The 25,666-nt window shown below is 42.5% G+C and overlaps 1 protein-coding gene across 3 annotated transcripts in view; it reads left to right on the plus strand.

Annotated features, from left to right (window-relative positions):
- The first annotated feature begins 2,837 nt into the window (after positions 1-2,837).
- The window catches only part of LOC135516726 (collagen alpha-5(IV) chain-like), a 74,941-nt gene continuing 52,112 nt past the window's right edge, over positions 2,838-25,666 (plus strand). For all 3 annotated transcript variants that reach the window (XR_010451975.1, XM_064940954.1, XM_064940953.1), the window contains exon 1: positions 2,838-3,192. Coding sequence is in view for 2 of the 3 variants with exons in the window: in XM_064940954.1 (XP_064797026.1) it covers positions 3,127-3,192 (66 nt within the window). In the remaining variant the exon portion in view is untranslated. The remainder of the gene's footprint in view (positions 3,193-25,666) is intronic.

Below are 25,666 nucleotides of genomic sequence, written 5' to 3' on the forward strand. Positions count from 1 at the left end.
ATATTTGGCACAAAGTTGATAAGTGTCTCTTTAGGAATTTTTCTGGGCTCGGCATCAATTAAACTACAGTACCGCCTGTCGGAACCCTTGTCCCTTGGTCTATGCTGCGAATCTGCATTGTAGTGGTGCATGGGTCAGCTGTTTGTTCACCAGCATCCGCTCACAATTGCTGATAGTAATAACCCATCCGCGACTGCCAGACTATATAATGCGGGAAGTACAGGTGCTGGGGGTGCTGCAGCACCCTCTGGTGGTGATGGTAAAACTGCAAGAATTTGTGCTGTTGGACTAAAAAGAAAACTTCTCAACTATTTTTATGTTGCATTATTGATGTGAAAATGGGATTGGTAGGGGAGAGAAAAATGTATATGGGCCTCATTCTGCATGGAGAGCTCTCAGCCTTGTTTTGTAACTGGTGTGGTCATGATATGCTCCTATCTATCAGTTGTGGGGTGTTTGGAGTTCGACACACGCTCTGCTCTATTGATAGACAGTTTAGTTTGAGTTATGTCACGTCTCTCTCTCTCCCCTTGTGGTGGATATCAAGTGCTCTGGAGCGTCTCTCACAATCATTTTACACTCTTTTGTTTTGTTTACAATTCTAAACCTGGAGAAAGGGGAATGGGAACAATATCAAATAAGGAACATGGCATTCTCTCGCCCTTGGCTCGCAGGCCTGTCCTGCCCTTGTCAAACACTTAGGTGTATTAGCCAGCCCACTGTTATGTTTTTTTCCTTATATAATGACAAACTGGGGCTGGGTTTAACTACTTTTAATGAACATATACTTCAGCAAGAAAACTCCATGTTTAGCCATGCAAGGCATTCTTCAACCATCCCGCATATCCTGCTGGGTAACGTAGTCTAAATGTTATTGACACATAACAACACACCCACTAGTCAAGCAAGCAACACAGCGCTGGGCACGCCACAACAAGTGGTGCTACCGCCCGCTCGTGCTGGATAGAGGTGAGCGCTTTTCTCCGCGATGGATCGCATAGGAACCATCTAAGTTACAACAACCTTCTCGTTATCGCTCGCTCTCACACACGTTGTAATTATGCAGTAGACCTACAAAGAAAAGTGCGCTCTGTTCACATCGGTCTATTCCTAGGTGGCGCTAGTTTCAATTTGTGAGTTTAAAGTTTGAGGAAGTTTACAATTTATCCTAACGTTTCCACCGATCTGTGTGCCAGTTATGATTTTCATATGCGCATTTCAATACCGTCTCAAAATAATTGTCACGTGGTTAATACAAATCGGAATTAAAATGATAAAAAATCTCAAAGTTAAAATGCCACTTATGCGAGAACACCAGGTTTTGCTATATGGACACTGATTGGACCGTGATCCATTGGAGGCTGAAGAAATGAGCGCATGGATCTAAGATATAGCCTCGGCCAATGTAGCAGTAGGTCAACTAAATCAAAAATGCGTACAAATAAAATCACAAAATATCCGGATAAATACAGGTTCTTTGGTGGTGAGATAATTAAGACAATCAGACATCCTCTAATGGGCACTTTCCTAGATTTGCAGGCACCAGGCCAAGTACTTATATAGGTGCTCAGGCGCGCAAGCGCAAATCAAATCAAATCAACATTAAGACAGAGAAACCAGCCACATGCGCATTACTCACATGGAGCGCTCTAAATAAAACACAATGAAGAAAATTACAACTTGTAAATAACGGTACGAAATCAACCATAACTTGTTTCTCACAAGTGTAGCAGATTGTGAACTCTGCAAACAACGTTTCCACGTCGAGAATGGGAACGGTAATGAATGACTATTGGCCTAATTAATCCATGCATTAACGTAAACAAATGACAAGGATTAACGGTAAATGTACTACTGGTTACATATGTAATAGGGAATTGATACAAACAATCAAAGGGCAAACAATTTCAAACAATTAATGTGCAAGATTTGGCGGGAAACACACCAATATCGTCACCACACACCCCTCCCCCTCTTCTCTCACCATTTCAAATGATCTTCACATATATTTTAGATGCGTTGTTTTTCACGGACAGCTGCATCTCAATAATCAGCTAGGCCTATTGCCAGAAAGTGTATTTTGAGAAGTTTGACATTTGACAACGTAAACATATAAGCCTTTTATAACTGTTTTTAAATATTCTGCTTCAGTTAGTTGGTTCTAGTGATATGATGCTATCTGCCTCCAAAATGACATTGTAGGCTACAGGCTACTATGTGGTCATCGTAGGTCAATGCAGTGGTGATGTACTGAATTGAAATACATTTGCCAAACTATTTAGGTCTAATTAGTCCTGTCTATAAAGAAAGAAATAAAATCATTGAGCTTTTTTTTTAACGCTGTGGATTGTTTCAAACCACAAGCGTGTAAACCTAGTTGTGAGGCCCGCAATTTGGGCTGCGGGCGTGGCAAAAAAATAGTAGCTAATCTTACAGTTCTGGGCCCGGTTTCTCGATAGCATTGAATTTAGGTTTAGGGCTACTAGTGTTAAAATGATGCATCTTTCCTACAACTGCTGAAGATTTATCTTAACTGACTTGTTAAATATAGGTAAAATTAATTAATTAATGACAACACCTGCTGCCGAAGCAAGCGCAAAAATATGGTTAATATCATGTTTTCCCAACCCTATCCTCAAACTGGCACACCTGATACAATTCATCAACTATTCATCAATCCTTTGACTAATTTAATCAGATGTGCTATTTGAGGGTTAAAACTAAAATGTGTAACTTCTGCGGGGGCCTGGGGAGAGGCTTGGGTAACACGATACCATCTAAGATAGGCGCGCCCCTCTTCACAACCTGGGCTCTACCACAAATTCTAAATCCGACTGCAGACTCACATAACTAACTATGGCGAAACTTCGACATAGTTGATGAACCTTTTCAAACTCTTGTCGCACGTTTGAGACGTTATAGGCGTCGAATCACGGTGAAGGTGAGTTCGAGGGTCGTTTGACGCCTTTGCAGAGGACAATAGATGATCTGACACCGCAGGTGACCAGCGGCACCGACGTACCTGTTGCTTGCCGCCCACATACCGTAGGTGTCGGCCCTGGCTTATTGTGTGTGGCACGAGGTTGAGGAGCGTGCGGAGTTGGGAATTCCGAGGGCAACGGGGAGATGAGGACAGCATTGCTTTGTTTCGTGTTCCTGGGGAGGATGATGCTGGGACTTGAGGCGAAGGATGTAAGCATCAAACCATGTTCATGACATGCTTTTCACTGATTATTATTGAAAAAGAAAACTGTAAGGCAGAGTTTCCCAACTGTCCAGGCGCAGGTGATTTTATTTGGTCCACCCAAATATTGGTTGGACATAAGACTAAAAACATCAGCAAATCAGCTCCAAGTGATTTTTAATTTTAGAAATATGTTCCAAAGTATTCCCACTCATAATATACATATGTGATTATATACACATGTCAGCAACATTTTGAAGTGATTGTTTTAGTCAAATATTATATGCTTGGGCTTCTTGCTGTCAATTTGTAGTCTACAAATAAGACTATTTGCAATTATGTTCTGGCTCCCTGACCCTCTGCTCAATGAAAAAATCGGCCAGTGCCCCCACACATTGACTCTGTACCGGTACCCCCTGTATATAGCCTCTCTACTGGTATTTTACTCCTGCTCTTTAATAATTGTTTATTTTTTAGTGATCTATTTTTTACTTAACTTATTTTTCATAAAACTGTTATAGAGCTTAACACGTAATAAATAAGATGTTCAGTTCATCAAAGCTGTTGTCTAAAGGTCATGAGGCGTTGGATTATTGCTGTCTCGTCTGACAGAGAACGCTCATAGCAACTATGGAGCCAGGCGTGGCCATGTTTTAGTTTGGTTAATCGCTTGTATCTCACATGAATTTGGAAATACAGTAATGCGCGCTAATAGTGTTTCAATCGGTGACGTCACTCGCTCTGAGACCTGAAGTAGTTGTTCCCCTTTGCAAGGGCTGCGGCTTTTGTGGAGCGATGGGTAAAGATGCTTCGTGGGTGTCAGTTGTCTATGTGTGCAGAGGGTCCCAAAACGTCTTTTCATCATGTATTTTTAGAGAGAGAGAGATTAAGTTTCACCCTTTTGTTAACTGTTCCTCAAAATTTACCCAACAATTCAGACAATGGAACATTTGAACCAGTATCATCCACAATGGGGAAAAACCAAATTCAACTAATGCGCTAAATAAAGAAATAAAAAATCGAATCAAATTTTATTAGTCACATGCGCCGAATACAATAGGTGAAATGCTTACTTACAAGCCCCTTACCAACAATGCAGATTCCAAAAAATATGGATAAGAATAAGTGATAAAAGTAACTAAGTGATAAATAAGTGATAAAAGTAATTAAAGAGCAGCAGTAAAATAACAATAGCAAGACTATACACAGGTGGGTACCGATACAGAGTCAATGTGCGAGGGAACTGGTTAGTTGAGGTAGTACGTACATGTAGGTAGAGTTATTAAAGTGACTATGCGTAGATGACAACCGAGAGTAGCAGTGGCATAAAGAGGCGGTGTGGGGCACTGCAAATAGTCTGGGTAGCCATTTGACTAGATGTTCAGGAGTCTTATGGCTTGGGGGTTGAAGCAGTTTAGAAGCCTCTTGGACCTAGACTTGGCTCTCCGGTACCGCTTGCCGTGAGGTAGCAGAGAGAACAGTCTATGACTAGGATGACTGGAGTCTTTGACAATTTTTAGGGCCATCCTCCGACACTGCCTGGTATAGAGGTCCTGGTTGGCAGGAAGCTTGGCGCAAGTGATGTACAGGGCCGTTTGCACTACCCTCTGTAGTGCCTTGGGGTCGAAGGCCGAGCAGTTGTCATACCAGGCAGTGATGCAACCATGCTCTGGTTGCATCACTGTAGAATCTTTTGGGTCTGAGGACCCATGCCAAATCTTTTCAGTCTCCTGAGGGTGAATAGATTTTGTCGTGCCCTCTTCATGACTGTCTTGGTGTGCTTGGACCATGTTAGTTTGTTGGTGTTGTGGACACCAAGGAACTTTAAGCTCTCAACCTGCTCCACTGCAGCCCCGTCGATGAGAATGGGGCGTGCTCGGTCCTCTTTTTCCTGTAGTCCACAATCATGTCCTTTGTCTTGATCACAGTTAGAGAGAGAGGTTGTTTTCCTGGCACCACATGGCCAGGGTCTCTGACCTCCTCCATACAGGCTGTCTCGTCGTTGTCGGTGATCAGGCCTACCACTGTTGTGTCATCGGCAAATTTAATGATGGTGTTTGAGTTGTACCTGGCCGTGCAGTCATGAGTGAACAGGGAGTACAGGAGGGGACTTAGCCCTGAGGGGCCCATGTGTTGAGGATCAGAGAGGCGGATGTGTTGTTACCTACACTTACCATGTGGGGGTGGCCTGTCAGGAAGTCCAGGATCCAGTTGCAAAGGGAGGTGTTTAGTCCCAGGGTCTTTAGCTTATTGATGAGCTTTGAGGGCACTATGGTGTTGAACGCTGAGTTGTGGTCAATGAAAAGCATTCTCACATGGGTGTTCCTTTTGTCCAGGTGGGAAAGGGCAGTGTGGAGTGCAACAGAGGTTGTATCATCTGTGGATCTGTTGGGGCGGTATGCAAATTGGAGTGGGTCTAGGGTTTCTGGGATGATGATGTTGATGTGAGCCATGACCAGCCGTTCAAAGCACTTCATGGCTACAGACATGAGTGATGAGCGTCGGTAGTCATTTAGGCAGGTTACCTTAGAATCCTTGGCACAGGGACTATGGTGGTCTGCTTAATAAAACATGTTGGTATTTCAGTACATGTCCCGGTACACGCCGTGGTAATCCATCTGGCCCTGCGGCCTTGTGAATGTTGACCTGTTTAAAGGGCTTACTCCAATCGGCTGCGGAGAGCGTAATCACAGTCTTCCCGGAACAGCTGGTGCTCTCATGCATGTTTCAGTGTTATTTGCCTCAAAGTGAGCATCAAAGTAGTTTAGCTCATCTGGTAGGCTTCTGTCATTGGGCAGCTCTCGGCTTTGCTTCCATTTGTAGTCTGTAATGGTTTGCCTGTTTTATGGTTCTTCGGAGGGCATAGCGTGATTTCTTATAAGCTTCCGTTTTAGAGTCCCGCTCCTTGAAAGCAGCAGCTCTAGCATTTTGCTCAGTGTGGATGTTGCCAGTAATCCATGGCGTCTGGTTGGGGTATGTACGTACAGTCACTGTGGTGACAACGTCATCAATGCACTTATTGATGGAGCCAATGACAGATGTGGTGTACTCCTCAATGCCATTGGAGGAATCCCGGAACATATTCCAGTCTGTGCAAGCAAAACAGTCCTGTAGCTTAGCATCTGCTTCCTCTGACCACTTTTTATTGATCTAGTCACTGGTGCTTCCCTCTTTAATTTTTGCTTGTAAGTAGGAATCAGGAGTATAGCATTATGATCAGATTTGCCAAATGGAGGGCAAGGGAGAGCTTTGTAGGCATCTCTGTGTGTGGAGAATAGGTGGTCCAGAGTTATTTTTCCTCTGGTAGCACATTTAACATTTAGCACCAAATACACAATCTGCTGGGGGCACTTAAAACGTCTGCCTTCTTCTCACCATCTTACTAAAACAACTGAAAAATACAATCTGATCAAGTAAGATCCCAAACAAATATTACAACCTATATCACAGAACTGCTCCTGCTTCTCTCTTTTGAAGCTTATTTTTGGGGTGGATGCATTAAAGTGTACCTCCTATTTTTCAAGTTGGCAAAGCAGTCAATGACACTATTATGGCTTAATGGCCCAAGCACTTCACACTCAATGGACATGGCTGCAAGACTTGCAAGCCTTCTCTGACCCATTGTCTTATGCAACCAGGAATGCAGCCGGCGCTGTGCTCTTCAGAAGGAAAGGAAACAGATCATCCAGGAGGTTATGCACAGCAAGCATATCTTTGGGAGGACATCCAGCCTCTCCGGGCAAGAAAGTTTCTGGCCACCAATATCTCTTCTGTTTTAACATCAATACCGTGGTGCTTGGCAAACTCAGTGCTTGGCATGATGTGCTTGGCATGATGTATCTAGGAAGTTTTTGGAGTTGGGGCTGCATGCATGTATGCCTTTGAGCAGAGCTGCATCTACATTCGCGAATCGCTGATAAAGCTCACAAACCACCTATCCAAGCAGGGGGAGCAACAACTCTCTATTTTCATTGTTTGAGAACATGACAATTCTGTGCCTAAACCCAAGGAGGTCTCTACCACAATATCTCTATGTTTGCGCATTCTTGCTGCATCTGCCTTTGGAACACAACACCGAATTTCACAGAGTACTTTGGTTCCGTCATAAAGTTGTGTGGCAAATGCATCTGTGCATTAGCCTATCAGTGTGTCACATACAGCTTGTTTGTCACGTTGGTATAAAGGGATCGGGAGAAAGGCGCAGGAATGCGCAACTGGGTTTTTTTATTGACCCAAATTACAACATGCCATGTAAAAGCATGGGGACGAAGACCAAACAAACACATAATTTTAACCTTTATTTAACTAGGCAAGTCTGTTAAGAACAAATTCTTATTTTCAAAGACTGCCTAGGAACAGTGGGTTAAGTGCCTGTTCAGGGGGCAGAACGACAGGTACCTTGTCAGCTCGGGGGTTTGAACTTGCAACCTTCCGGTTACTAGTCCAACGCTCTAACCGCTAGTTTACTCTGCCACCCAGGGTAGCCTAAAGCAAAGGGTTGAAACCCAAACAAAAAAGCAAGGAGTACCTCAAATACCACACGCACACAGGATGAGACCCGTAATCAACTGCGCAATCCACAATGGCACAAAAGCCAAAACACAGCACAGGTACTCACACGCACCAAAGGACATGGGAACAATAATGGAAAGCCCAATGGAAACCAAAGGGCACACTTATACAAGTACTAATCAGTGGAAATAGGGGACAGGTGTGCGTAATGAAAGTTCTGGACGGATCCATGACATTGTTTGCTGAAACAATCTTCTGCCAGGTCTGCAGTCTCTTTTTGGAGGAACTTGTGTAGTCCCTCAGTTATAGAAAGAAGGGACTGCTACATCAGTAGCAAATACACGGTGGAGAACTGATGAAGCTTTGCTCTCAGACCAACAGCCATTGGGGATCCAATGGCAGATAGACAATCAAAAATAGCAGTTAAAGTGTCCATGACTGCATTTATGGACCGCAGCTGGCATGCCCAGCGAGTGTTTGAGAGCTGTACAAGTTCAGATGATGCTATTCCAAGTTTGGACTGATGTGTTTTCAACTTGTAGTGGTTAACTAGGGATGTAGTGAAAAACAAATACACGTTCTCCAAGAAACTGAAAAACTCAGCAGCCTCCGGACGAGCCCTGCAAGTTTGACACAACACCAAATTAAGCTCATGAGCATAGCAATGTACATAAATTGTCCCCGGATGCAGCACTCTAAAATGTGCTTGCACACCTCCTTTGGACCCACTCATGACAGCTGCACCATCATTGGTCTATGCAATGCACTTTAGGCCTGCTACCCCTCATTTGGAGCTGCTGTTGCAACTCATTTGCTATCGATTGGGCATCCAATGACTTGATTTCTGTTAGTGCTAGTAAACGCTCCTTAACTGTCCCATCTGTCACATACCTAACACGCAGAGCCAACTGTTCAGACTACCCATCCCTCGCCTCATGCTCCATAATGGCATACATTCCAGGCATTGACATCTCAGAGACTATGGTGTCCGTAATCTCTGGAGCACAGCATTCGATCATGTCGTTCTGACATTTTGGAGAGAGATCTGTTGCATTTGATGGAGTACTGTACCTTTGCAAAAAAGGGTCAAACTTCAAAAGCTCCATACATTCAAAAAAGTTCCCTCTATTTGTGCTTTCACTAGATTCATCATTGGCATGGAAAGAGAGTCCCTGTCTTCCTAACACTGAGGTGACCCCAACAATTCTCCTCATACTCCCTTCTCTCTGCAATATCACTAGCATGGGCAGATGTTACAATCTGAGCACTGTTCCCATGATTGCTAGTTGTCTGGTAGCTTTGCCATGCCACAACACTGTCTCTGTGTGTTTGTGCCATCTCATGTTTACTGAAGATAAACAAAGCTTTTTTTCAAATTTTTGCAGCCACTACTGACAAAGTAATCAAATGTAATGTTTTTGCCAAAAATTCTACATGGAAAGCAAAAAGCTCTACCCAATTGTATTTCTCAAACCAGCAATGTTAAAATGCCCTTTTCTGTGACCCATACGAAGGTTTTGGTAAACTTTTCAGCTTCACTTGTCTGGGCCCAGTGTCTTTGTCACCTAAACTGCTCTCCTTTCTGGAAAGAGTTGCTGCAGCGGCTTGATTACTTTCTTTCTCTGGATCTGTTCTGTCCCACTCGCTCTGGATCTGTTCCTGGTCCCCCTCTCTCTGGATCTGTTCCTGGTCCCCCTCTCTCTGGGCATGTTTGTTGTCCCTCTCTCTCTGGATCTGTTCTCTGTCCCACTCGCTCTGGATCTGTTCCTGGTCCCCCTCTCTCTGGATCTGTTCTCTGTCCCACTCGCTCTGGATCTGTTCCTGGTCCCCCTCTCTCTGGGCATGTTTGTTGTCCCTCTTTCTCTGGATCTGTTCTCTGTCCCACTCGCTCTGGATCTGTTCCTGGTCCCCCTCTCTCTGGGCATGTTTGTTGTCCCTCTTTCTCTGGATCTGTTCTGTCCCACTCGCTCTGGATCTGTTCCTGGTCCCCCTCTCTCTGGATCTGTTCCTGGTCCCCCTCTCTCTGGGCATGTTTGTTGTCCCTCTCTCTCTGGATCTGTTCTGTCCCACTCGCTCTGGATCTGTTCCTGGTCCCCCTCTCTCTGGATCTGTTCCTGGTCCCCCTCTCTCTGGGCATGTTTGTTGTCCCTCTCTCTCTGGATCTGTTCTGTCCCACTCGCTCTGGATCTGTTCCTGGTCCCCCTCTCTCTGGATCTGTTCCTGGTCCCCCTCTCTCTGGGCATGTTTGTTGTCCCTCTCTCTCTGGATCTGTTCTCTGTCCCACTCGCTCTGGATCTGTTTGTTGTCCCTCTCTCTCTGGATCTGTTCTGTCCCACTCGCTCTGGATCTGTTCCTGGTCCCCCTCTCTCTGGGCATGTTTGTTGTCCCTCTCTCTCTGGATCTGTTCTCTGTCCCACTCGCTCTGGATCTGTTTCTAGTCCCTCTTTCTCTGGGCATCTTTGCTCTCTCTCACTTATACAGCTCGCATGTTGATCTCTGGCTTGCACAGACGCCTCTCTCTGCATGACCCTTTAAGATATCATGAACATAATTTATTTATGCCTAACAAAAGTAAGACATATGCTGTACACATTTAACTGAAAGTTTAAACATCTACTCACTTTTTTTAACCTTCGTCATACATGCTCCTACAGCCCTGTCAGCCTCCAGCTTCTTTCCCTCATTCTTGTCTGCTGTGTTCTGACATGAATTGTTATTAAACTCATATTTACAATAACTCAAGGCTTAATAGGTGATTACTCAGTTTAGGTTTGAATTTGTTTCTTTGAACTGGTAAAATCTTAATTTCTCAACGTATTGGCCTTCGGCAGAGCTGTTGGCGCTGCCTCTCTTGAATAATTTCCATATGTCCATCTAAAGTTAGTCGTTAGCTAGCCTACAGTTGAGAAATTGAGGATAAGACAATGACATTGTGTTCAACACTATGTCACCTTTTCTACACATGACTGACTGATAATTGTTTTGCAATGACCTACTGAATGAAAGCAATTGAGTATGAAAATATATGTGCATGATGTTACGTCATCTGTCTCATTTATAGCCTGGCACAGATGGCAAAACTACATTAAATACAACGTTAATTAGATATCATCGCCACATAACTTATGCCGAATTTAAAAGACACTGTTACCGTTAGCTAGCTCGCAACGTCTGTTACAATGTAGCCTACAGGCAGCCTCACATAAAAACGTATTGGTTAACAAAGCTTTGATTATGACCAAAGTCTACTCGCTCTCGCTCTCGCTCTGTTCTAACTTACAACAAATTCACATCGTAGGCTATCTGCATGAATCCGTCCTGTCAGAGCCTTTTCCTGTCCGTTTACTGTTAGCTAGCAGTCTCAAGCCACAGAAGTAACTAACGTTAACCAAAAGGTTAGCTAAAAGTAGGCCTAAAAGTCACTAGTGCGTGCAGCAGCCTCCCCCAGGTCCTAGTGCCCACCTGGTAAGAAGTTTAAAATGCGATGGAACGGTTGCCGGAAGAAAAACAAATCACAGAGAAAATATATTGACTGGTATGGATTTATTTTTTTTACCTTTATTTAACTAGGCAAGTCAGTTAAGAACAAATTCTTATTTTCAATGACGGCCTAGGACGGCCTAGGAACAGTGGGTTAACTGCCTGTTCAGGGTTAGAACGACAGATTTGTACCTTGTCAGCTCGGGGATTTGAACTTGCAACCTTTTAGTTACTAGTCCAACGCTCTAACCGCTAGGCTACCCTGCTGCCCCAGGGGGGCTAATGAATATTTTAGGGGGGCTAGGTCTAACAACATCCCTGGTAAGCAAACAACCAAAATATCAATAGCCACTACAATGTCAAAACATGATTTGTCATTAATTCAATACCAATTGCTTGATTTTGCGGACCCATGACTATGGCGTATCAACGTTAGTTAGCCAACATTAGCATGCTAGTGACGCTAGTCAGCATAGGTTGCTACATGGTAATCAGCTTGCGTTAGCTAGTGAGCTAGCCAGCCTAGCAAGCTCTAGTCTAAGCGAAACAGATGCAACCATGCTGGCTAACGGCTACAGATGCATAGCTCATGCAATTATCTTTTGTTCTAGTCAATTACATTGCATGTTGCAAAGTAAATACCTGCATAAAATCTCTCATTTGAAGGCGGGAGGCGGCAGCGCACAGGGTAGATAGATCCTAATAATCCCCTTAGCCCTCCCCCTTATTTTCAAGTGTCCCTCTGTGGGGAAGTGGCACTCAAACTAGTGCTAAGGTGAGCTCAATTAGGCCTAGGGAATGGGACATCACCACATCACTTGCGGACATCAGAAACTACCAATGGATACAATGCAATTCATTAATGACGAGCCTTGTGTTTTTCACTATGTCTGTACTGGCGGCAGTAATAGCTTTCCATATATTTGTCATTCAACAAATACGTTGTTGTGGAAATTCTTACACAGGGAAACTCAGAGTCAATCATAAATTAATCATTGTTTATTGTCAGCGCGCTGAAGAGGTTCTAACAAACTTGCTGCACCATAGTCAAAATCTGTCAGGAGCTCTAACGGGGCAGTCTCGTTTAGTTCCCTTTATATACTGCAGACAAGTCATATTTGCATGATTTAACTTATTCAAAATTAATTAATCATTTAACGTTTGCTTCATTCATGTAACCGACCAATACTGGGTCATGGATGTGACAGATAAATGCCTCACAAGGCTTGTTCTCTCTAAGCTGAGATCTTGAAATTGAAAGGTTCTGGGCGTACTGCTAAATTGCAGACACTGATAGTGAGGATTAATTCAATTAGTCACTTGCATGAACACAGAAATTGGTTTATAGAAAAGCACCAACAGTGAACAAAGACATTTATAAATAGAAAATCACCATCATAAAATTTTCCATCACAACATAATAACCTAATGAGAAGGACTAGCTCGCTAAGCTAGCACACAGTGCCTCCTGAACATCTCCCTTGCCGTTGTTAACAGAACTGCGGGAAAACAGTGGTTGACAGGCAGGGGCAAAGGATACTCTACCGGTGTGTACTAACAACCATTGTCAAAAACGGAGGGAGAGGGTTAAAGGCGTCCGTATACATATGTTTGGTTTACTCCCAGCAGAACTCGGCTAGGTGACGTGAGCGTCTGTGCCCACATACTCTATTAAAATAACTTTACTTGAAAAACATGAAAAAAAGCTATTGGTCCTTATTGAGATGCCGTACGCAACAACATACAGTAACACTTCCTCAAAATAGTCAGAATCAATCTAAGATAATTCATGAAATCTGTCATTCATTTTTACGTTTTTGCCAAGGAGGTCTTAGTCGCTCAATTGTACATCTAACTAAGATGTTTGGTACAGTATTTCTCAAGTGAAAAAATGTGCATGAAAACTAGTCTGTCTTTGAATGACAACACACCCTTCATTGAAAAATCCCTACTGTTGACCAATCACAGACAAAGGTGCTTAGACTTCGGCTACCAAACTTCGACTTGCCTCTAAAAAATGTTTTGTGTACTCAAACCTGCAAAAATACCTGCCGAACACCAAAACAAAGAAGAGAAAAAACATCACAACAGTTTGGTAAACTTTAGGGGGAGGGCTAAGGAGGTATTGGAATTTAAGTCTCGGACCACCTGTCTCAAAGCCAGCCTTTACCGCCAAGCCACAAGACGGTTTCAACAGCTGAACCATGTGCTGACTACTGCACCATAACTTTTATTTCTATTCTGTACACACTGAACTTTTGTCTACCAGACCAATGTGTCACGACTTCCGCCGAAGTCGGCTCCTCTCCTTGTTCGGGCGGCGTTCGGCGATCAACGTCACCGGCTTTCTAGCCATCGCCGCTCCATTTCTCATATGTCCATTTGTTTTGTCTTGATCCATACAAACCTGGTTTTCATTGCCCAATCAATCTACATGTATTTAGTCCTCTGTTTCCCCATCATGTCTTTGTGTAATTGTTTATTGTTATGTGGATTTGTGCAGGCGCTATACTTTTGTTATGTTCCGTGTTTTTTTGGGTTACGTTTATGTTTTATGTGCTGTCGTTTTGGACTGGAATTAAAGTGCGCCTGTTCACTATACTCTGCTCTCCTGCACCTGACTTTGCCTCCCGTACACACACCTAACACAATGCAATAGTTATGTCACCTCACTGCACTACTTATGTACATTGCTCAAAAAAAATAAAGGGAACACTTAAACAACACAATGTAACTCCAAGTCAATCACACTTCTGTGAAATCAAACTGTCCACTTAGGAAGCAACACTGATTGACAATATATGTCACATGCTGTTGTGCAAATGAAATAGACAACAGGTGGAAATTATAGGCAATTAGCAAGACACCCCCAATAAAGGAGTGGTTCTGCAGGTGGGGACCACAGACCACTTCTCAGTTTCTATGCTTCCTGGCTGATGTTTTGGTCACTTTTGAATGCTGGCAGTGCTTTCACTCTAGTGGTAGCATAAGATGGAGTCTACAACCCACACAAGTGGGTCAGGTAGTGCAGCTCATCCAGGATGACACATCAATGCGAGCTGTGGCAAGAAGATTTGCTGTGTCTGTCAGCGTAGTGTCCAGAGCATGGAGGCGTTACCAGGAGACAGGCCAGTACATCAGGAGACGTGGAGGAGGCCGTAGGAGGGCAACAACCCAGCAACATGACCGCTACCTCCGCCTTTGTGCAAGGAGGAGCAGGAGGAGCACTACCAGAGCCCTGCAAAATGACCTCCAGCATGCCACAAATGTGCATGTGTCTGCTCTAACGGTCAGAAACAGACTCCATGAGGGTGGTATGAGGGACCGATGTCCACAGGTGGGGGTTGTGCTTACAGCCCAACACCGTGCAGGACGTTTTTCATTGGCCAGAAAACACCAAGATTGGCAAATTCGCCACTGACGCCTTGTGCTCTTCACAGATGAAAGCAGGTTCACACTGAGCACGTGACAGTCTGGAGACGCCGTGGAGAACTTTCTGCTGCCTGCAACATCCTCCAGCATGACCGATTTGGCAGTGGGTCAGTCATGGTGTGGAGTGGCATTTCTTTGGGGGGGCCACACTCCATGTGCTCGCCAGAGGTTAGCCTGACTGCCATAAGGTACCGAGATGAGATCCTCAGACCCCTTGTGAGACCATATGCTGGTGCGGTTAGCCCTGGGTTCCTCCTAATGCAAGACAATGCTAGACCTCATGTGGCTGGAGTGTGTCAGTAGTTCCTGCAAGAGGAAGGCATTGACGCTATGTACTGGCCTGCCCGTTCCCCAGACCTGAATCCAATTGAGCACATCTGGGACATCATGTCTCGCTCCATCCACCAACGCCATGTTGCACCACAGACTGTCCAAGAGTTGGCCGATGCTTTAGTCCAGGTCTGGGAGGGGATCCCTCAGGAGACCACCCGCCACCTCATCAGGAGCATGCCCAGGCGTTGTAGGGAGGTCATACAGGCACATGGAGGCCACACACACTACTGAGCCTCATTTTGACTTGTTTTAAGGACATTACATCAAAGTTGGATCAGCCTGTAGTGTGGTTTTCCACTAATTCTGAGTGTGACTCCAAATCCAGACCTCCATGGGTTGATAAATTTGATATCCATTGATCATTTTTGTGTGATTTTGTTGTCAGCACATTCAACTGTGTAAAGAAAAAAGTATTTAATAAGAATATTTCATTCATTCAGATCTAGGATGTGTTATTTTAGTGTTCCCTTTATTTTTTTGAGCAGTGTATATACTTTCATATAATTCAATGCTGCTACTGTACTGTAACTTATTCCAATCACTATGCACATGGGTAAACACAGTCCATACTTTATCCCTATAAGCAATTTTTTTTCTCTTATTTTATCTGCCTGCCTCTTGTACTTGATTTAGTTTATTTAGTATTTTTATTAGTATGTTATATTTACAATGTTTTTATTTTTAATCACTTTTATTTAAATCGCCCAATTGAGACTAGTGTCTAATTTTCAATGGTGCCCTGAGGACATTTTTTTGTTGTTGTTCCCCTTATTAGCTCTTACTGCTGGTATCTACTTTAATGAGGAAAATGCTTATATGACTGAAATGTGATTGTCCCACCTAGTTATCTTAGGTTGAATGCACTAACTGAAAGGTCGCTCTGGATAAGAGCATCTGCTAAATGACAAAAATGTTAATTAAAGTCAATCAAAACAACTGCACTCCTTGGTGAACTCATTTATCAAGGTTTTAAACTGCCCTAGTGGCACCAGGGAAACCAAATGTAATGCATTTTGTAAGTGATTCCAAAAATGTGGAACATGAAATAAAAGTGGATGTATTTATTGTAGTTCGGTGGAGACCCAAGGAACCTAAAACATTAACCAACCCTGTGAATGGGTTTGGTATCTCATGTTTTTATACTTTAACAATGAAGTTGGAACAATGAAGTCGGAAGCTTGAAAAGTAGAACTTTTGAAGTGGACTAATCTACGGGACTTTACCGAGATAAAACTAATACATTCTAAAAGCTTTAACAAGAGTAAGGTATCGTGTTTATTTTGAAAACAGCATAACAATTTGCAAAAAACAATCCTTTTTGTTTCAATATGAACCATTTCTTTTACAGGTTAATATGTTTAGGTAAATTTTACCCCTTTTTCTCCCCAATGGTATCCAAATTGTTTAGTAGCTACTATCTTGTCTCATCGCTACAACTCCCGTACGGAGAGACGCACTGCTTCTTAACACAGCGCGCATCAAACCCGGAAGCCAGCCGCACCAATGTGTCGAAGGAAAAACACCATGCACCTGTCAACCTTGGTTAGCGGGCACTGACACACGAATCTCTGGTGCGGAATGAGACAAGGATATCCCTACCGGCCAAGCCCTCCCTAACCTGGACGACGCCCCACGGACCTCCCGGTCACGGCCGGTTATGACAGAGCCTGGGCACGAACCCAGAGTCTCTGGTGGCACAGCTGGCGCTGCAGTACAGTGCCCTTAACCACTGCGCCACCCGGGAGGCTGCAGCCAAAATTTTGATACAGGATGCAGTGGTGAGTATTACAACTGTCACCTGTGATAAAGTGAAGGGTGTTATGGTAGACGGCATCCACATATGGAACACCGTTTGGGTCTTTACGTGTCAAAAAAGATACACGTCAAATAACACTATCTGACGTGTCAAATAGGCTTTATAGACCAATCAGGACCCGAATATGACTGTACGTCACATAATTTAACACCTTCATTCATTTTTGACGTTATTACTCATTGATTACACTATCACTCGTATTTCAAATGTCACAATGATTCACCGATACGTATGCTATGATGCTGGTACAGTTTGTTCTGGCGCCCGTGCCGCTGCCGCACGAGCGCAGACACACTTACCCAAGCTCTAGAGTAGACAGTGGTGGTCGTAAAAAAAGCTAGTTAGCGTATGGATGCAAACAATGTCCCTTCCCTGACTTTCAAATAGGGACACTTACTTTAAAGGCAAAACGCAAACTCTACTATTTTGGCTAATCCTTATTGTGGCTAGCTACACAACACACAACCTATTCCCGTCAAGCCATAGTAGTCAGATGAAGTGAGCTGGCTGCTTATAACGCTAGTTTTGAGCAACAGGGTTAAGTAGCAGGCTAGCTAGTTATTTCAATAGGAGAACAAGTGGCTACCTAGCTAATACTTACTCACATGGTTTCCTAAATCATTGCTAAGAATATTGAAAATGAATGCAGTTTCTACTGTTCATTGTTTTCAGGGGGGTTGCATTGGCGCTACCTAGGTACAGTGCCTTGCAAAAGTATTCATCCTCCTTGGAGTTTTTCCTATTTTGTTGCATTACAACCTGTAATTTCAATTGATTTTTATTTAGATTATACGTAATGGACTTACACAAAATAGACCAAATTGGTGAAGTGAAATATAAAAAATAACTTGTTTCAAAAATGTAAAATTATGGAAAAGTGGTACGTGCATATGTATTCACCCCCTTTGCTATGAAGCCCCTAAATATGATCTGGTGCAACCAATTACCTTCAGAAGTCACATAATTAGTTAAATTGCAAACAGGTGGACTTTATTTAAGTGTGACGTGATCTGTCACAGATCTCAGTATATATACACCTGTTCTGAAAGGCCCCAGAGTCTGCAACACCACTAAGTAAGGGGCACCACCAAGTAAGTGGCACCATGAAGACCAAAGAGCTCTCCAAACAGGTCAGGGACAAAATTCTGGGGAAATACAGAACAGGGTTGGGTTAAAAATAAGCAAACACGTTTGGTGTTTGCCAAAAGCCATGTGGGAGACTCCCCAAACATATGGAAGAAGGTACTCTGATCAGATGAGACTAAAATTGAGCTTTTTAGCCATCAAGGAAAATGCTATATCTCGCGCAAACCAAACACCTCTCGTCACCTCGAGAATAACATGCCCATGATGTTTGTCATTGGCAGGGACTGGGAAACGGGTCAGAATTGAAGGAATGATAGATGGAGCTAAATACAGGGAAATTCTTGAGGGAAACCTGTTTGTCTTCCATAGATTTGAGACTGGGACAGAGGTTGACCTTTCCAGCAGGACAATGACCCTAAGCATGCTGCTAAAGCAACACTCGAGTGGTTTAAGGGGAACATTTAAATGTCTTAGAATGGCCTAGTCAAAGCCCAGACCTCAATCCAATTGAAAATCTGTGGTATGACCTGAAGATTGCTGTATACCAGCGGAACCCATCCAAATCGAAGGAGCTGGAGCAGTTTTGCCTAAACGATATAGGCAAAAGTGGCAAAATGTGCCAAGACATACCCCAAGAGACTTGCAACTGTAATTGCTTCAAAAGGTGGCTCTACGATGTTGTCACGCCTTGGTCTTAGTATTGTGTGTTTTAGTTTATTAGTTAGTCAGACCAGGGTGTGACATGGGGTTATTATGTATTGTATTTTTGTTTTGGGGTTTGTAGTGTTTGGGATTCTAGTTGATTAGGGGTGTGTGTGGTGTTAATTAGGTTGGCTGCCTGAGGCGGTTCTCAATCAGAGTCAGGTGCTTCGCGTTGTCGCTGATTGGGAACCCTATTTAGGTAGCCTGTTTTTCGCTTTGCATTTCGTGGGTGATTGTTCCTGTCTCTGTGCTAGTTTCACCAGTCAGGCTGTATTAGGTTTCGTTCTGTTTTGTTGTTTTTTTGTATTTAATAGTTATTCGTGTTAGTTTGTTCGTTTTGTCTTTCACTTAATAAACATGAGTAACTTACACGCTGCATTTCGGTCCGACTCTCCTTCAACTAAACAAGAACGCCGTTACAGATGTATTGACTTTGGGGCGGTGGATAGTTATGCACTCTCAAGTTTTCTGTTTTTATGTGTTATTTCTTGTTTGTTTCGCAGGAAAAAATATTTTGCATCTTCAGAGTGGTAGGCATGTTGTATAAATCAAATGATACAAACTCCCCCCCCCAAAAAATCAATTTTCATTACAGGTTGTAAGGCAACAAAATAGGAAAAATGTCAAGGGGGGTGAATACTTTTGCAAGCCACTGTACCAATCTAAAGTGAGCTAGTTACCCCAGAAGTTGCTGATAACCTCTGTATCAAATATATTTGCAAACATGTTTGATCCTGCTCGTTTGATCCAGATCTAATTTCAAATGCTCACACAGACGTTTTCACATTAGCTCGAACAAATAATGTCTTATTACCATCGCAGTGTTATACAGCGTTGACAGTGATCGTAATGGTGGCGTTTGGCGCGTGCAAATTCAGCACACTCAACATTCTGTAATGGAATTGTGTTATTTGACGTGGCAAATGAAAAGCTTATTTGATGTGTCAAATAGGGTTATTTGACAAACAAACGGTGTTCCATATCCACAAGCTTAAGCGTAGTGGCTGCTGAAATCTCATAAATGGTGTCCAGAACTGGCAGGAAAGTATTCAGGTGTTTGTCAATCAATTGCTGTCATTCTTATTTGTGGATAGTACAACCCCTTCCAACAAAGTCAAATGATTTAGTGATAGATTTGAAATATACATTTTACCATAGCTCTAGAAAAACATTTACAGTATAGAGGCTGGCAATGTTTGGACTGGATGTCTGATGTAACTGACTTTTCTTTACTCAGTAAATGTCCTTTCATGTAAAGTAAGTCTGTCTCACAAACATGCAAGCTACTCTATACAGCTATTAAAGATGAACACACTGTACTTGTCTTAATCTGGCCTACTTGGGGGGGGGTTGATACACCGGCGGTTCAGTGTTTGCATTGATTTGCAAACAGCATCAATCATGTGGATGGGCCAGTAAACAGACGTGTGCGAGTCCCAATGTGTTTGTTTGTGGTGCCACAAGTGCATTAGGACTTGAGGGTTTACACCTTTCCGTACATTTTGGGGGTGGAGGATGGTATGTGTGCGTGTGTGTTTAGTCTGAGTATAGGGACACTTGGGTTGTCAATTTGAAGGGATCAGGGAAACTCAGGACAGGAAAATAGGAGAGGAAATGAGTGAGGACAGCAAGTATAAGCTTAGTTGATTCACAATGCTGTGTCACTCCCACACTGTAAAAAAATATATAATAATCCTGTAATTGTCTCGCAAAATTACTGTATAATCAAGTCACATACTGTGTAAACCTAATACAGTTGATTACCATAAATTACATTGCATTGTGGGAAAAACATTGAATAGTCGGGAAATATTAGATGTATTTTAGACATTAAAAGCTATGTAAAACAGTAGCAGTTAACTTATTGTGTTTCATGTTTCATGTCTAGTTCATTTATTAAAGAACATGAATAACTGTTCGCTGCTCTGGCCCCCCAATGGTGGAACAAACTCCCTCACGACGCCAGGACAGCAGTCAATCACCACCTTCCGGAGACACCTGAAACCCCACCTCTTCAAGGAATACCTAGGATAGGATAAGTAATCCTTCTCACCCCCCCCCTCCCCTTAAATGATTTAGATGCACTATTGTAAAGTGGCTGTTCCACTGGATGTCAGAAGGTGAATTCACCAATTTGTAAGTCGCTCTGGATAAGAGCGTCTGCTAAATGACTTAAATGTAAATGTAAATGTGTTTGTAAATATTCAACATTATTGATTGATTAATGTTATGCTACACAAAGATAAATAACATGTTTCTAAACTAATCCAATCAGTTAGATTATGCTTTTTTTTCACCCGACACTGAAATGGTTGTTCCAGTTTAAATGGCTTAGGAGTCACCACAAAGTGCCTGACCCTGGCAGTCATTCTGACTGCAGGTTACAGGTGAATGCATTCCAACTTTTGGTTATCCTAACTCTGACTGGTTTCCAATAGGAATTACACATCACTTTGCAAGCCAGCATAATGTGATTTACAGGTAGGGTTGTAAAATTGTGGTACCTTTCCCAAAATCCCCATGCTTTCCAGAAATTCCAGTTGGAAGATTCCTCCAGGATTTTTGAGAAAGTTACCAGAATTTCGCAATCCTACTTGCAGGCCAGATATGGCCTGTAAATTATGCTTTTTAGGCCACTGTGTAAGAGTAAAACTAGGCCCTCAAAATAAGGCCTTATGAATACATATTGTGTTATAAAATAAACATTTTATGATCACATATTTGCTTAGGATCTCACTTGTTGAAGGCTACAGGACAGAACATGGATGAATACAACAACATCTCTTTCACTAACAAATACAGTCATGGGTGGTACTACTATTCATTCGAAAAGAAAGGCACTCTGGGAAATTTGCAAATAAAGCTTTACAGTAAGAGTACAGTGGCTTGAGAAAGTATTCACCCCCTTGACATTTCCTATTTTGTTGCCTTACAACCTGGAATTAAAATATATTTTCTGGGGGGTTGTATCATTTGATTTACACAACATGCCTACCACTTTGAAGATGCACATTATTTTTATTGAGAAACAAAGTAATAAAAAAACAGAACTTGAGCGTGTAAAACTATTCACCCCCCCCCCCTTAATACTCACCCGCTTCCCAGTCCCTGCCAATGAAAAACATTGTGGGCATGTTATTCTCGGGGTGATGAGATGTTGGGTTTGCAGCATCTTCCTTGATGGCCAAAAAGCTCAATTTTAGTCATCTGACCAGAATACCACATGTCTTTTGGATCATTTTTCTCTTTGAGAAATGGCTTTTTCTGGCCACTCTTCCATAAAGCCCAGCTCTGGGAGTGTACGGCTTAAAGTGGTCCTATGAACAGATACTCCATTTTCCGCTGTGGAGCTTTGCAGCTCCTTCAGGGTTATCTTTGGTCTCTTTGTTGCCTTTCTGATTAATTCCCTCCTTGTCTGGTCTGTGAGTTTTGGTGGGCGGCCCTCTCTTGGCAGGTTTGTTGTGGTGCCATATTCTTTCCATTTTCTAATAATGGATTTAATGGCGCTCCTTGGGATGTTCAAAGATTCTGATCTTATTTTATAACCCAACCCTGATCTGTATTTCTCCACAACTCCCTGAACTGTTTGTAGAGCTCCTTGGTCTTTATGGTGCCACTTGCTTGGTGGTGGTACTGAAATTTCAGATTCCACACAGGTGAACTTTATTTAACTAATTATGTGACTTCTGTAGGTAATTGGTTGCACCAGATCTTATTTAGGGGCTTCATAGCAAAGGGGGTGAATACATATGTGCCTTCCACTTTTTTTTAAATTTTATTTTTATTTTTTTAAACAAGTTATTTTTTGTATTTCACGTCACCAATTTGGACTATTTTGTGTATGTCCATTACATGAAATCCAAATAAAAATCAATTGAAATTACAGGTTGTAATACAACAAAATAGGAAAAATGCCAAGGGGGATGAATACTTTTGCAAGGCACTGTATGTTGCTGTAAAATCTGTACAGTATAATTATTGGCACTGTAAATCAATTTCAGTAGCAACAGTATTGGATAACTTAAAATATGGAATGGTAACATACTGTTCCTTTTTTACAGTAAAAACAAGAGGATTTGTTTTAGTGTTGTTGTTTGGTTACACACAACCATGGCCATATAAACTAAGCACAACTGTTTAGCAGCTGGGCCATTCCACCTAAAAAATAAAACAAACAAGGGGATTTTGAGACCCTCCATCTCATATGGTTCTGAAATAATTTGTTAGAAATTGATAAGATTAACATTCCATCAACATTATTTTGTTGAAATATAATTTGATCTGAGAAATAAGCTAATTGACTACACCTAAATTGGCAAATTGTAACTTTATTGATTTATTTTCCTCACTTTGGTACTTTTTTCACAAGTGTATGTCGTGAATTTTCAAAACTTTTAATACAAAACTCCAAGCTGGTAACGCAGCCGGTCTTACATTCAAAACCTTTCATTGTACATTCATTTTGTTTGTAGACCTCTTCCACCACGCAACCATTGATCCAAAATAAGTTCTGTGAAATGATTACATTGGTTTACAGTTTTTTCAACTGCTTACATACGTCTTCTTTTTTTCAAAACTCTACACACAATTCCCCAAACTGCACACACAAAATGCAAAATGCCTCACATCTCCTTCAAAATGTAACACTGCATTCAAAATGCCATAAACACATGTCAGAAAGAAGCATTTGCATCAAATGGCAAACACTGCTTTCATAATTGTACATTTTTGGATATACCATGTTAACACTATTCTAAATCAGTAAAGGAAATGGTACAGTCACCAGTGCTAAGCTACGCTTCATCTCTTCTCCGGCCTGGGTCTGGCCACAATACTTCGTCCACATCACAAGATACGTTTTCTCTTGCCAAACGTCGAGGGAAGTATCTCCTAGCATGGCGTATCCAACCATGGACAGAGGCAACCCTTTATGTCCCCACATGGAGGGAAGTATCTCCTAGCATGGCGTATCCAACGTTGGACAGAGGCAACCCTTTATGTCCCCACATGGAGGGAAGTATCTCCTAGCATGGCGTATCCAACCATGGACAGAGGCAACCCTTTATGTCCCCACATGGAGGGAAGTATCTCCTAGCATGGCGTATCCTACCTTGGACAGAGGCAACCCTTTATGTCCCCACATGGAGGGAAGTATCTCCTAGCATGGCGTATCCAACCATGGACAGAGGCAACCCTTTATGTCCCCACATGGAGGGAAGTATCTCCTAGCATGGCGTATCCAACCATGGACAGAGGCAACCCTTTATGTCCCCACATGGAGGGAAGTATCTCCTAGCATGGCGTATCCAACCTTGGACAGAGGCAACCCTTTATGTCCCCACATGCGTCCTCCATTGCCTGGAGAAGCGGCATGTGGGCAAAGGGTTGGCGATCATACACTTTCCAGCTCCAGGCTGAGAAGAATTCCTCTATGGGATTTAGAAAAGGTGAATATGGGGGTAGGTACAAAACTACAAATTGTGGGTGGGTGGCAAACCAGTTTTGGACCAGAACAGCCCGGTGAAAACTAACATTGTCCCATAAAACCACATCTAGCAGGCTCCTGATCTGGATCAGGGACAAGCATTGTGTAAATTGATTCCAGAAAAGTGAGCTTATGGCCGGTGTTGTACGGACCCAGTGTGGCATTGTGATGGAGGACCCCGTTTTGAGTGATTGCAGCACACATAGTTATATTACCCCCACGCTGTCCAGGGACATTGGTAATTGCCCTCTGTCCTATTATATTTCTTCCGCAGCGCCTGGTTTTGGTGAGGTTGAAGCCAACCTCATCCACATAAATAAATTAATGGCGAATTTCATGGGCATCCAGCTCCAATACTCTCTGTAACAGACAAAGTACTAGAAGTAGTGTTGCATACATACCTCTACAAAGTCATGTCGCATATTCTTGACTCTGTCAGAGTTTCTCTCAAATGGCACCTTGTAAAGTTGTTTCATCGTCACTCAGTGCTGTTGGAGGATGCGTTGTATGGTCGACAGGCTTACAGCATTGATGTTGTTAAATATGGTGTCATTATTTAAGATATGCTCTCTTATCTCTCGAATCCTAATTGCATTGTTGGCCAAAACCATATTTATAATTGCAGTCTCTTGTACATCTGTAAACAAGCCTCCTTGTCCTCCATGATGTCTTTGCCTTTCCACTCTGTACAGAATTCAAACACAGTATGTGTTCGGCATAGGAACTGTAAACAATGTACAAAAAATGTAGTACAGCAAGATAACCAACCTCATTCATCCAATGCAGTGCAGTAAATGGATGGCTTAGAGTTACAAATGTTTATGCAATACTATGCAGTCATACGTATTTTACGGTACATTACTGTAATGCTAAAATAGTCATTAGATAGTTGCATACCTGTTCTCATTTCTGAAGGTTCGAATTATGGACGCCACTGTAAATCGACTCAAGTTGGGCTGGACTCTCAGTCCACTTAAAAAAAAACTCTCAGTCCACAAGTTGGGCTGGACTCTCACTTAAAAATAACTACAACTTAATAGCAAGTAAGAACCTGATGATATCAGGATGTAAGATGAGATGGAAACATCACCAAATTCACTGAGAATACATATTATCACATTAATTTACTGTTTTCATTCTCAGAGATAATTTGAAGAGCCAACAAACAACTACATTTATGAGTAAAAGTTTTCTGCTATTTTAAATGAGCACTCCATGTGTTCATGCGTCTGGTTTCTCTGTTCTGTTGCCTCAGCGCGAATAGAAATATGTGGCATGCGTGTGCCACGATTGGGAGTCAGTAAGCTTCTATGAGTTGGAAGAACATTTTGTAAAGTGTTCAATTTAAGAACTGTGAATAAATATTGTGATTAGGTCTGCTTTCGATGAATGTAGACTACCAATGTAGAAATGTACAGTGAACAAAAATATGAACGCAACATGCATCAATTTCTAAGATTTTACTGAGTTACAGTTCATATAAGGAAATCAGTCAATTTAAACAAATGAATTAGGCCCTAATCTATGGATTTGACATGACCGAGAATACCGAAATGCATCTGTTGGTCACAGATACCGTAAAAGAAAAGGTAGTGGCGTGGATCAGAAAACCAGTTAGTATCGTGGCCTGTGGAAT

Source organism: Oncorhynchus masou, chromosome 3 (genome assembly GCF_036934945.1).
Source record: "Oncorhynchus masou masou isolate Uvic2021 chromosome 3, UVic_Omas_1.1, whole genome shotgun sequence".
Taxonomy (NCBI): Eukaryota; Metazoa; Chordata; class Actinopteri; order Salmoniformes; family Salmonidae; genus Oncorhynchus; species Oncorhynchus masou.